A 12,487-nucleotide genomic window follows, 5' to 3' on the forward strand; every position below is an offset into this window, starting at 1 on the left:
TGCTGCTGACACTAGCAGCCTGAACATGGGTGGACACATGAGCAGGGATAAATTTCACACAGATGATGACAAAATTGAGTTTATTTTATATTGATCACTACCTGTTCAACACATCGGGCCTGAATGAAAGCAAACCCCCAAGAAAAGCACCGCTCTCCCTCTGCTATAAGCTTGCCAATCCACATCAGTAAAATGTACGTAATTATTAGAGTGCCAGATAAACCCATGGGAGGGGATTTCAAAATAAATGTTTTACTCAGCAATAAAGTGAAAGACGTTTTGCATAGGGATTTTCCTTGCAGGGGCTGGGAGGGCGCAAAGGCACAGTTCAAAACATTTCATAACCAGGTTTACCCTCACACATCCCACCCTAAATTATACAAGCTCAGTTTTCATTTGAAGGCAAGTAACATTTGTCAGCTGGCTTTATAAAGATATACCCAGATCAACTAAAGAGTGAACACTCAACTGAACATTACTTGATTAAAGATGGATAGCTGTTTTACTCTTTGCATAGAGTATACAATCTGTACAGCAAAATACATTTTTACAAACCTGAGGGAGAAACTGGCAACAAGGCACAAAGTCAGGCATGTTCACAAACATACAGTATATAACAAAACATACATTAAGATAGGCTTTTAAAGTCCATATATGCATTGACTGTTTATGTGTGGTAACTAAATATATGTGCATTGCAGAAAGGCTACTCTATAGGAGGCTGAAGAAAATGGCTACAACACCATTTCACTGGTGATTGTCAACAATAGGCAGGTCCACTGTGTACATACTTTTGCTATAAACAGTAGCAGTGCTAAATTCCTATCCTTGAAATACAGTGATCCCTTGTTTTCAAAATTTCACAACATAATTCAATAACCTTAAGAAAAATAACAGCAATAATATGGAATGTTTTCCCTCAACAACCTCATGATCGCCAGGAATAGTGGAAGCAGGGACAGCATGGGCTGAGATTTTTAAGGCACTTAAGACAAGAAACTTACAGCAGGGGTAAGCATTAGTGCATTGAGACAAATGAATGACAGAGCATGGGATAGTCAAAAACAAATAGAGGAAGGGTAAAGGCTGAGAGGGGAGAGCACAGAGTGCTCATAAGATAATTAGCTCCAGTGTCATGGAGCTAAGGTGCAAGCAGCAGAGTCTGAAGAAGGTGCAGAGAGATTGTGGATTCCAGTGCATGTCTTTCTTTGGTGTCATCTATAGTCAACAGAACAGAGGACATGACATTTAATAGACTGTCTACTTAGAACGTAAACTACTGAATGCTGCGAGAGTTTGGTTCCCTACTCAGAAATCAGTAAGAAAGGACCAGTCTAGAATTACCTTTGTAACTAACTTACTTAAAAAAATTAAAATATAAAAATAATCCTGGATCAATAATTCCAGTCTTAAATTTACAAAATATAGGCCCTGGTGTGAGGAAGTTGCCACAGCAAAATGCAGCCTTGTAACTGGTCCTGAGTCAGTGGAGTGTATGTGTGTTTTTGGTGGTGGATTGGTCTTCTACAGGTCAGAATTAGAAAAATGTACCAGCTGTGGAGTCTCTACTAGTGAAGTTTTCTGCCCTCCATGTGACTTCTTGACTTGTGTCTCAGGTGCACCCTCACTGTCTACACCAACTACAGCAGCAGCTTGACGCTCACAAAGACTCCCTAGCAGCTGAGCTGTCTTAAAGACTGAGGCGTGACCAGTGGGCTGCAGGGACTGGACTTTTTCCAGATTCTGGAGGGTACGTAACATTTCGGCAGACACAATGGGCAAATGCTGCTCCTGGATCAGGCTGTTGCTAGTAGGCCGTAGGACAGTTTCACGCTGGCTTGAAGGCCTGGGAGCGGACCTGGTTCGCTGGGTAGCTGGGGCTCGGACAGAGCTACTAGGTGATGCCTTCTTTTGTGGTGGGTAGGAATCTTCATCATCCACCGATTGGTCACTTGAGGATATTGTGTTGTCATCAGAGTCATCATTGCCACTATTGTCATCATCATCATCATCATCATCTTCTTCTTTGGTGCTGTCTCCATCTGTGATATAAATCATGTCTTTGGGCAGAGAGGTGAACTGGTAGACGAGTCTCTGGCCTTCAACCTTATTCAGTATCCCTCTCTGGTAGTAGTACCTTCATGAGCACAAAGGTTGAACATTAACACAAAAATACAACTTGAACACAAACTAGACACACAGTAATAATAATCATTAGGGCCCTAATTTCTTTAGATTAATTTGAAATTTATCTTACAATCCTTAGTTACAATTTTAACAAATCAGGTTAATGAGGAGAGATTAGTATTTTAGGAAGCTCTAAAGCTCAGGAAAAGTTTTTTTATTTTTGCTCTTTATATATTCTTTTTCAAGTTTTCACTTTTACCATCGCTGGCATTCAGGTATGTGAAATAATAAAATCAAGTCACAAAAACAAGACGCTAATACACACACAAATAGAACAAGCTACTTTTTTTTGTTTTTTTTTTTAATGTTAGGTCTTGTAACATTATGGTACTAACTGCAAGCTGTTTTGTGAAGAATACGTTTTTAGTTTTATTTATGTATTTAAATGCACTATTTTGTCTAAACAAACATGTAAGAATTTCTTATTAAATTATAACAAAAATGCTCAAATAAAATACAAGAGCTCTATGATTGATTGTTATTGGGAAAAATGCCCAAACATATAAACAAGTAATGATTTTCGTTATGAGAATTTGATGGCTGTGTACCTGAGCGCTCTGCCCATTGTCTCATAATTCATATCAGGCTTGTTCTTGTGTTTGCCCCAGAGTTTAGCCACTGCTTTTGAATTGACCAGCTTGAAGATCCCTGCATGGGGATTGGTCCATTTGATGTAGCGGGGACAGACCTGTCGATCCTGCAACAGCTCCATAAGGAACTGCCACAGGTACAGTGTGTTTCCTCCTGAAGCACAAACACAGGAAACATAATGAAGGAAGGAAAGACAAAGATGCAACCTGGAAAATTACTTTTGCGAGTGAAGTGATGGATCCACTGCGAGTCATTAGAAGCCCCTTTCAGACATGGAATTTGAAACATTCTTCATCAATCTGTAGGCTTCCTGTCTCTCTGACACAGGGTTACTTTTATGTGAATTATTCATTATTATGGCCTTATTTAGATATAGCAGTATAATTATAGAGGAAACCATATGGCCATGTAATACTCAGCAACCTAATGGATACATAGAAATCAGTGAACAGTTTCTGTTCTATCACAAGTTGCATCATTGAGGAATATATGACTTTGCAGTCATGCTTTAAAATCTTGTAATTTAAGTTTAGTATCTGAACTGAATTTTACATGGGTACCAGCTGGAATTACATATTTAAGGAGTGAAACTTGGTCTGAATATAGATAGAATGATAACCTGTGACCGACTACTGGGAAAATGATTTGAAACATAATTATAAGAAATAAGAAATAGGCAGCTGAGCTTGGAGTAAAGTTTAAGTTTACATGATGGTGGCACTTCACTTTAGCTATCTCTTATGCAGCTTCCTCTGGGGACCTCTGATTTAATTTATATGCAGCACAATAAAATTATCAGTGAATTTCTATGAGGTTTAAAAGAGACCAGGACCAAAGAGGCAAAGGAGGGTGAGGTTTACAACAGGTCACAGTGTATCGTCTGACCTCCTGAGATAACCAAAAAACGTTGTATTAAAGCTGATCCAGATTTAGATTGAATATGCTCTATGTTGTCCCGTTACCATTTTATCACAGGAGATGGTAATCCAAATCAAAATCACATGTGCTATCTTACTTACATCACATTTGAATCAGTTATACTTATAACTCTACAATATGTGTTGGAAAAATAATAATGTACTGGAGTGTGGCAGCATAAGGGACTAAATGTAATCAATTTGTATAAAAAGGAATATTTAAGTCATATGTTGAGCTTCAGAGGAAAAAGATTTGTTATGGGGAATTTCTGGAAATATTTGAAAATGAAACATTGTATTGGTAATAAATTAACACCAAGATACTTTCAAATTCTTACTTCAATTTCAGTTAATACCTGATTAGCTTGGTGACTACTGGTCTGTTGGTTACTCTCTATATTTAGAAATGTGATTGCGTTCCAAGTAATTAAATCAAAATGGTGCCGTTGTCTGTGGTTGCTAGCTATATTGCTTTCATCACTGTCTGGTAGTCATGATACAGAAGATGTTATCAGGGGGCAAGGCAGGTGTCTACATCATACTTTCCAAATAGTCAATTTTTAGCCTGTGCAGACTGCAGCACAATTCTGAAGGTTTCAGACTAAAACAAAGCCAAGAGAATTTTTAAAAGACTGAGTTTTAGAGGCCTCAGAATAGTGTGTGTCACCAGGTGGTAGCATAAGAAAAAAGTGAACGAAAAGAAGAATTTCCAGCAATATATTGAACAATGTTGAATGACCTCCTCAGATTCTTTTCATCTGACCAATAGTCCAGTGCCCACAGAGCCAGTTTACCAATGCATACAAGAAAGAAAAGCATTCAATACTGGTAAATGACAATGATTAATCAACATTAAAAACATTCATTTTCTGTAAGTTGTGTATCATTCTAAAATTAGCTAATTCGTGGCCCATGTGTAAAATCTACATTTACTATTACATTTGTGCAGGGAGGTGCATGTCAGACAGCACTTCAACTATTCTTTTTGTGTGTGGAATACCTTTGTTGTATTTGTCCTTTTTCACTGTAATGTCTGGTGTGGGTGAGTCTGCCTTACGATGGCGAGGTTTTCTCCCTGAATACATAAAGAATGGACATGTGAAATTTACTAAATATTTCATATACTCAAACAGGCTATAATTTATGTTTGTACCGACCTCTCTTCTTGGACTGCAGCTGTGCCACAGGCTTCTCTGTGTGCAACGACTGCCACTGTGGCTGGTCAACAGGTCCCACTATCCCCTCTGCTGTTACAGTCACCTGGGTAACAGGAGCAGTGATGACATCACCCAATGATGGTAAGAAGGCCTGGGCTACAGGGGGCACAAACAGATGTGATGAAAGTGAACAGCACAGTGAACATCATGCCTAAAAATAACATCTCACAGTCAAATATGCCCTACATCAAAAAGCAGAGGGACCCAGGTTTTACGAGGGCATCTTCACTCTGTCAGCATGCATATGATCAATGATAACTCAGGTGTGTGTCTGTTTACTCACAATAGTGTTGTTCCAGGGAGAGGGTGTCAGAACAGTCCATGTTGAGCAGCGAGTCAGCAGCAACAAGCGTCTCCATGGTCTCTTCTTCTCCACTTTCACATGGCTCCACTACAGCCCACAAAAAAGGAAGTAAAGCACAGAAAAACACTTTCAGAAAGCTCACAAGTTATGAAACTATTATCTCCCCAAGAAGCATCTAGCCATAGCTTTGCTGCAATCAAATCTACTGGGAGCCAGAGTATGTTAGTTGTGATTCTCTATTAAACTCGATAAGAGACTCACGTATCTGCCATAGGAACACAATGTAAAAACACTTGATTAAGGACTTGTTTTCTTCCACTGGAAAAAGTTCAACTGTTCACAGCAAGGTCTAAGACTAGGCTTTCTCCACTTGAGACACACAGGAGTAAAGACCAGAACGATGACCGATTCCATTTACGTACTGCAGATTTAGGGTCTTCATGTCTTGCATCCCGGCTAACTGTCACAGCTTAGTTTAGACATTTAACCGGAGCAGACACTTTGTTAATGTCAACATTAACACCAATCCTTCCCCAAGTACACCATTATGGAGAAGTGGTTTGAGTCTTAAATAACTGAGATGTTTTTGAATGTTGTTGTTGAATTTCTTACGTAAGTTTCAACAATGTCTGTATTAAAACTCCAGAAAAAAAAAATAAAATTCTATGTTGGGCTATATAATGATATTTTCTCTAATTATTATACACAATTTTAACCATGTGACGTATACTCAGTTGTGCTGCAAATGAAACTTAATTCACTTTCTTTGGCCTGTGGGAACAGCAGATATTTATGCACAGATGTGTTGACAACATGAGCATTTTACTATCTACATGACAGCACACTGTCCCACAGTTCCACAGCTTTATCAGATGAGTTCAAGCCCCACTTCTGAGACCACGGGGTCGATAGGGTGGGCTTTTCAGAAGCAGTTCAATAGCAAGTAAATATAGAAAGGCGTGTAATGTGGCTGACACCTTTTTTTTTTTTATTCATACCGAAGGCTGATCCACTAACTGTCAGCATTTCGGCTTTTTGTTTATTTGTTGGGAAGGTTCAGTAAATTTTGCTCTGAGTGACTCCTCCCTTGTGTGAAAGCTCCTGGCCATTTCAAACATGTTTATATTGTCACTTTACCGTTATGCATTCTGATTTTTTTTTTTATGTAACCAGAGAGTCAGTGGTAAACAGTCTAATGCAGTTAACCTATTTGTGGCTGGCGCATTTAGTAATTATTAAGGTAATAAACTGAATGGTTGAAATTAGCCGCGGAGTGCCACAGGTGTCTGCAGTGGTCCTCAGGATGGGATCCACGGCTCTGCAGGAAGAGGTCATGTTATCTGAACTGAACCTTTAATGGCTTTCCATATCAAATAACTGAGAAACAATATTATTATTAGTTACTTGACGTTATTTCCACCAGTAAAGACGAAGAGCTCCCCGTTAATCGTCGGTTAAACGAACACCACGGATGATGCCGGCAGCTCTTCGGCGGTTATCTCTGGGGCCCACAGGTTCAACCTCTCCGCCGGACAGCCCCTCAATTCCCCCGGTTCAGGCTCATCTGTTGCTGACGCTCCCGGGGCTGTGGGGCGGTGAGCTGCCGGACAGCCACTAGCTAACAGCTGTTCGTGGAGAGCTCCGACAGACACATCCAGCCCCCGGGGGTTGACAAAAGCAGCCCCCGACTGCCCGGTTCAACAAAGCTCAGCAGTCGGGCCGCTAACAGCGGACTAAACGGCTCATGTCTGAGTGAGCTGCTACCGTTAGCTCAGTCAACCGAGCCCCGCCATGACCAACTTTTATCTGCCCCTACCGACCACAACAATGTCCGAAAAAGCCGCCGACTCAGCAGTAGGACTTACTTTTCCCTCCCAGGACTGGCGAGGAACAAACTAACGCATGTGTGCTGTAGCCCGCTTTGACCACGTCTACATCCTAATATGATTAATTAACTTCTTTCCCAGGCTCAAGCCAGGAATGTTTTGTTTCACTTCCTGGATATTTGCAGAGGGTGGTCCATGTGCGAATGGAACACTACTGCGCATGTGCATTCCCCGGCCTTCCATCCTGGCGTGACCTCTGAGTGTTATTTTTGAATAAAAACGGAACAGAGTAATAATGCACCGCTGAAAAATCGGCATCAGACGACAGGCGAGCTCCTGCCGAGTGTGTGTGTATGTGTGCGCACTGACCTTTGAGCAGCTGCTGGTGATCCCCCTCTGTCTGCAACTGTTCACACGCTAGACCTGCATATGAGAGCAGGTGTGTATGAGGAACCTGCTCCACAATCACTGCAGGGTAATCTGAGTGACCTCCCAGCTGCAACACACACAATGAAAATTAGGTGAGATCGCATTCGATCATGACTTTACCATGTTCCTCAGTCTATTTAAACACACAACAATGAGATTAGATGGCAGTTTATGCCTACATTACTTTGGATTTTGTCAGACATCACAAATTAGTTTTAACACACACAAATACACAATGTTTACTCACCTGTGATATGTTGACATGGTCACTGGCAAAGTCAAATATGAGCTCTGACTGTTGTAGCATGGTTGACTATCCCAAACACACACAACTCTAACTGGGTGAACACAGCATCACAGATGCCCTCTGAAGACTGTCAATATCTGAGGTTTGATGCGTTATTGTGTCCAGAATAGATCCAGTTTTTTCCCCCAGTAGCTTTCTGTGTAGATCCAACAGAAGAGGTTCTTCCAGGGAACGAAGAGGCCACTGTCTCTCTATGAAAGGCAACTCAACAGTGGAAGAATGATTTGAGTAAAGTAATTGACCAGAGATGTCACAGGAAACTCATGTTCACTCGCTCTGCTTCGACTTTCAATCAGGAAGTGGGGGCTGCTAAACTGTCCTGTGGTCTGGCCGAACCTGCCAGAGAAGAGAAACGAGCGAAGGCCTGTGAGGTGAGGTGAAACACACAGTGGGAGTAACACAACTTGAGCCAAAGGAAGTCAGAGTTTTTCGTTAAATATCCAAATAAAGAAATGTGGTCTCTCTGATCAGACACAGAGAAAACAGCAGAAAATATCCGTTTGCTTCCCTCTTTTGTATATTTCATGCTTTTGCTCTTATCTTGCTTCTAAAAGAGGCTGAACCAGCAACAGGAAGGAAGTGTTTGCACTGCAATGTGTGCTTGAGCCGTGTGTGTGTGTGTGGTATGAGTAGGGGGGAGGCAACTGCTATTGAGCTTGAAACATCATGCCATTGCGCAATGTTCAAGGTTATAGGGCCGTTGTGTGCACATTCCATACAACATGAATGTGACGTGGTCACTCAGAACAAAGCTACAAAACAAACTCCTCTTCATTACTCCCCTTCTCAGTCTCTCCTCACTTGTTTTTCTTTTCATCCTTTCTTGTCACACCACTATTAATTCTTTTTAATCAGCACCTCTCCTCTCTATTTATTTTCATGCCGGTCTGTAAATCAATACTGCCCTTCTATCTTGCATGTTTAAATTGTTTTGAGGTTATGGCTAAGTAAGTTCCTACATGCTCTTCTTTTGCAGAGCATCCTGCACTTACCTTCAGTATTGTTACGTTGAAGATCACACCAGCCTTTAGGTTCAACGTATAGTAAATTGTGCGAAACAAACAAATAGCTTCCAAGGAGTTACTTCTAATCACCACGCTCCTACATTTTAATCCTCTTAATCCTCAATTTGGGCAAGCAACTTTTATATCCCAGCTGTCAGACAGTGAAAGCTTCTTTGACTTCATGTGTTTATGATAGAGGCACACCATGTTTGGGTCAGTTATCACACAGGAAGCACAGCTCAGTTAGGAGGCACCGCTTCCTGAGTTTCTGTGCCAAACCACTGCCAACATGTCTGCCAGCAATGGCCCTCTCATTTTCCACTTCCTACTGTATGATGCGGAGACAAGAGAAATTGACACAAGTTTGCAAAACACTGAAAGGCAGTGAGGAGAAATTAAAACTAAACTATTTGTTTGCGAGCTTGTTGTTTTTTGTTTTTTGTTTTTTTTCTATCCAATCTTAGTTTATTATCTTTGCTCAGGATTTATGGTGGTGTAAAACAATTTGAGGATATCACCCTGAGGTCTTGGAACATGTGATGCATAGTTTTCACATTTTTACAACCATTTTCTAAGAAATTGATAAGTAGTTGCACTTGGAGAAATATTTCCATCTTCAGTAAATCACTGATATTTTACTGACACGCTATTATAAACAAATTTTTTAAAATGCTTCTTCTGACTGTGTCTTCTTGTCAAGCTGCTTTTTCAAGAGAGTAACTACATTCACCTAACCTGTATTGCCCTCTACACTTGTATTGCTTGCCCAACAGACATTAATGTATGCATGTATGCCCAAAAACCGTTTCACATAAATGAGAAAAACACTTAGTCTTTCAACAGGATTCCAAAAAACAGCCAGAGAAAATATGCATTCAATGTCTGGTGGTCTCAGCAAACATGAGAGAGCCTGTTGACTATATTTAAATCTCATTGTAACAAGATCATTAGTACATCCTCTTTTCATCTTAGTAAGGTCACAAAAGATCAACCTTTTTATCTCGGAGATGCTGAAAAGCTCATTCACTGCATCATAACCAGCCGCATATACTGTTTCAAATTAAATTAATTGCTGGAATACCTAAGAAGAAAATGTGTTGAGGGCACTTGGACCTGGATCCAAAGACACTACAATGGTTACCTGTAGTTCTTTCACTTGTTAATCAAGCTTTTCTGCTAAACTGTTGAAAACGCTGTCTCTGGATATCACTATAGCAAGCTTCTATATTTCTGAAAATAAATAAAAACAATATTTAATTGGGCTATTAATTTGGTTTAATACTATAGACTTAACCTTTGTTTTCATAGTTATTTGTATGCCCTTATCTCAGGGTTTTATTATGCTTTCACTGGTTTAATAGTGTATTGCTTTTATTTTAGTACTTTGTAAAAACTTTATTAATAAAGTTGAGTTGAATTGATTTAAATTATTATAAGAAGTATGTAGAAGTGAATAGGCTCATAAATTCTCAGTGACCTGGAGTCACAGGCAAATCAATGTTGTTTTTTTTAGCTCTTTAACTTTTCTTTGACTTGTATCCCCCACTGCCTGTCATTGTGCCAACTTCATATGTTCATTGTTAGCGTTGCCTTGCGGCTCCAGCCTTCTATAGAGGTCTAACAGTGTGAAGGCTTTGGTCATTAGCACTCTGGTCACATATGTTTGTCTCTGTGGCTTTGGCACTGTGATCTGAGTCTGTGAAGTGTCTGCCAGACCCCTAAGGACACTGATAAGTCCCCATAACATTCATTCCTCAGTACATGTTTGTGTGTGCCTGTGCGCTGGTGCATGTGTGTGTGTGAGAGAGAGAGAGATAGAGACAGAGAGTCTCAATGGCTGATATAGAACAAGCCTGGGTGTGTTTGACAGAAAGGGGTAGAGTGTGTGTATGTGCGTGTGAACTAGGCCAGGCTGATAACAGTATGGCAAGTGAGGGAGGCACTGATAAGCCCTTCTTGTTGCTTGGGGTGACCAGGGCTTGTTAAATGAACACAGTGAAATATGGTGTGTGTATGTGAGAAGAGGAGATTGGGAATTGGGGAATTGTGGAGGAGGTCACAACACAATGGTGTTTATACGACAATCCTGTTGCCCGCGTACGTGTGTGTGTGTGTGTGGTTTAGATGCCATTTAAAGTAAATCATACACAGATATCCTTTGAAGTAAACACTTTCTACCAGAGTGTTTAAAAAGTGTCAAGCAACCTTGCTCAGAAACCCATATACACTCTGAAAAAGTACTTTCACTTTCCCTTCAGCACATGTCATACAGCATTCAGTCACACGAAGAGTTCATAGCTTTTCTTTTTTTATTTTATTTAGTATTTTTTATCGATAAAATGTGGTGGGTCTGTGAAATGAAATACAAAGCTTTAGGCTTACCTTGTGTTTATAGCATTTGTCTGTATGTGGCAATGCAGCAATTGCCTGAAGGATCCAAGAGAGAAACGGAAATTGTTCTCATCCCTTCTGGCAAACACGACACAAATCTGACCTGGGATCAGTTTCCTTTTGCAGATTTCAAGTCACCATGGGAAGTGCCACACAGACTTAAGTTCAGTGTAGCTCGTGTAGATTTTTTTTCTCTTGCTGCCTTCAGTCCTTGTCAGTTCTAGCTTCCTCTTCTTTTTCCAGGGAACTGCCCCCCCCCCTTTGTGAGTTCTGATTGGTTACCTGTGTTGTGAGTCAAGGTAACCCATAGTGACCATTGTCAGTGTGGAGCAAATGTAAACATGGGTGTATTTGCAATGTAAAGCAGTAGAGAGGCAAGCAAGCTGATCTGCAAACAGCCCAATGGTGTATATGAGGGTGAAGATGATCTCATTGAATGTCATATTAATCGTTAGGTTTTCAATTAGGTTGTCTCTGACACCTACACACAATGTTAACATGTAAGTCTGCAGATATAGAATGAGAAATAATGACAAAAATTACACACAGGTGCATAATGGAGACTTGCAGGCAGTCACATGGGCAGATAAAAACACGGAGTAGAACTGAATTTCCTTTGTCCTTTATTCAGTTCATGATGCTCCCTAGTGGCAACACATTGCACTATCACCCTGAACAACAAGTCTGACCTGTGTCTGACATGCTTCCCATGTTTTTCTACAAAACCTACATAGCCATCCACTCACAGTGTTGTTCAGCGACTCTCAGGGGCTTTGTACATGCTTACCTGACGACTCTCACTACAACTGTTGTTTAAGGGCCGCTCTGCAGCCAGTGCTATCTCTGTATAGTCTCTGTTCTCATGGTTGCGCCATTTCCTCTTCTGTTACCTTCATGTAGAGATAAACAAGTCTGTTGTGTGCAACCATCCCATGCACGCAAGTACATGACAAAAAGATGATAAACATAGAGGAACCAAGTCTCTGATAAAACTCACCAGAATTTATCAATATGAAAGACTATGAGATGATCAATGAGTAAGAAGCTTATCCCTAATATAATAAGAATGCCACACTTGGATATAGTGCTGTATTTAAACATGTGGTAGAATCTTATTTATGAAAGCATTAGGTTTGGAGGATTTTGTAGCTTTGAAATGTGTCCAAGGAGCAACAGCACTTTTATTTGATTATTCTTCCTTTTTACATTCCACACCAGTAGGTGGAGTTGGACAGATAAGGGGGAATAAATCAGAACTCCCCTTCAGCCCTTCATTTTTTTCCCCCCACCTCACTTCAACTCCAAGAATGTGCT

General features: G+C 40.5%; 1 protein-coding gene across 3 annotated transcripts; it reads right to left on the minus strand.

The window, feature by feature from the left end:
* Positions 1 to 61: 61 nt before the first annotated feature.
* Positions 62 to 11,397, minus strand: LOC115058343 (ETS-related transcription factor Elf-1-like). 3 transcript variants are annotated; one of them, XM_029525686.1, is made up of 8 exons: positions 11,165 to 11,397; positions 7,719 to 8,114; positions 7,412 to 7,538; positions 5,196 to 5,303; positions 4,853 to 5,008; positions 4,696 to 4,770; positions 2,736 to 2,931; positions 62 to 2,137 (listed from the first exon to the last, which is right to left on the minus strand). In XM_029525686.1, exons 2-8 carry the CDS (start codon positions 7,776 to 7,778, stop codon positions 1,525 to 1,527), a joined length of 1,335 nt encoding a protein of 444 aa, XP_029381546.1. In that variant the 5' UTR covers positions 7,779 to 8,114; positions 11,165 to 11,397; the 3' UTR covers positions 62 to 1,524. The 3 variants fall into 3 exon arrangements, with proteins under 3 accessions (XP_029381546.1, XP_029381547.1, XP_029381548.1); XM_029525687.1 differs by lacking the exon at positions 11,165 to 11,397 and adding an exon at positions 8,771 to 8,968; XM_029525688.1 differs by lacking the exons at positions 7,412 to 7,538; positions 7,719 to 8,114; positions 11,165 to 11,397 and adding an exon at positions 7,082 to 7,236.
* Between the last annotated feature and the right edge of the window lie 1,090 nt (positions 11,398 to 12,487).

The sequence above is a fragment of the Echeneis naucrates genome, chromosome 17 (genome assembly GCF_900963305.1).
Source record: "Echeneis naucrates chromosome 17, fEcheNa1.1, whole genome shotgun sequence".
Classification (NCBI taxonomy): domain Eukaryota; kingdom Metazoa; phylum Chordata; class Actinopteri; order Carangiformes; family Echeneidae; genus Echeneis; species Echeneis naucrates.

Coding starts and splice junctions, on each gene's coding strand:
- LOC115058343 (XM_029525686.1), bottom strand. CDS start 7,778: ATGCTACAACAGTCAGAGCTCATATTTGACTTTGCCAGTGACCATGTC. Junction 5,304..7,411: donor TCACCAGCAGCTGCTCAAAG/GTCAGTGCGCAC, acceptor TGTGGGCTGTAG/TGGAGCCATGTGAAAGTGGA. Junction 2,138..2,735: donor ACAATGGGCAGAGCGCTCAG/GTACACAGCCAT, acceptor GTGCTCATGAAG/GTACTACTACCAGAGAGGGA.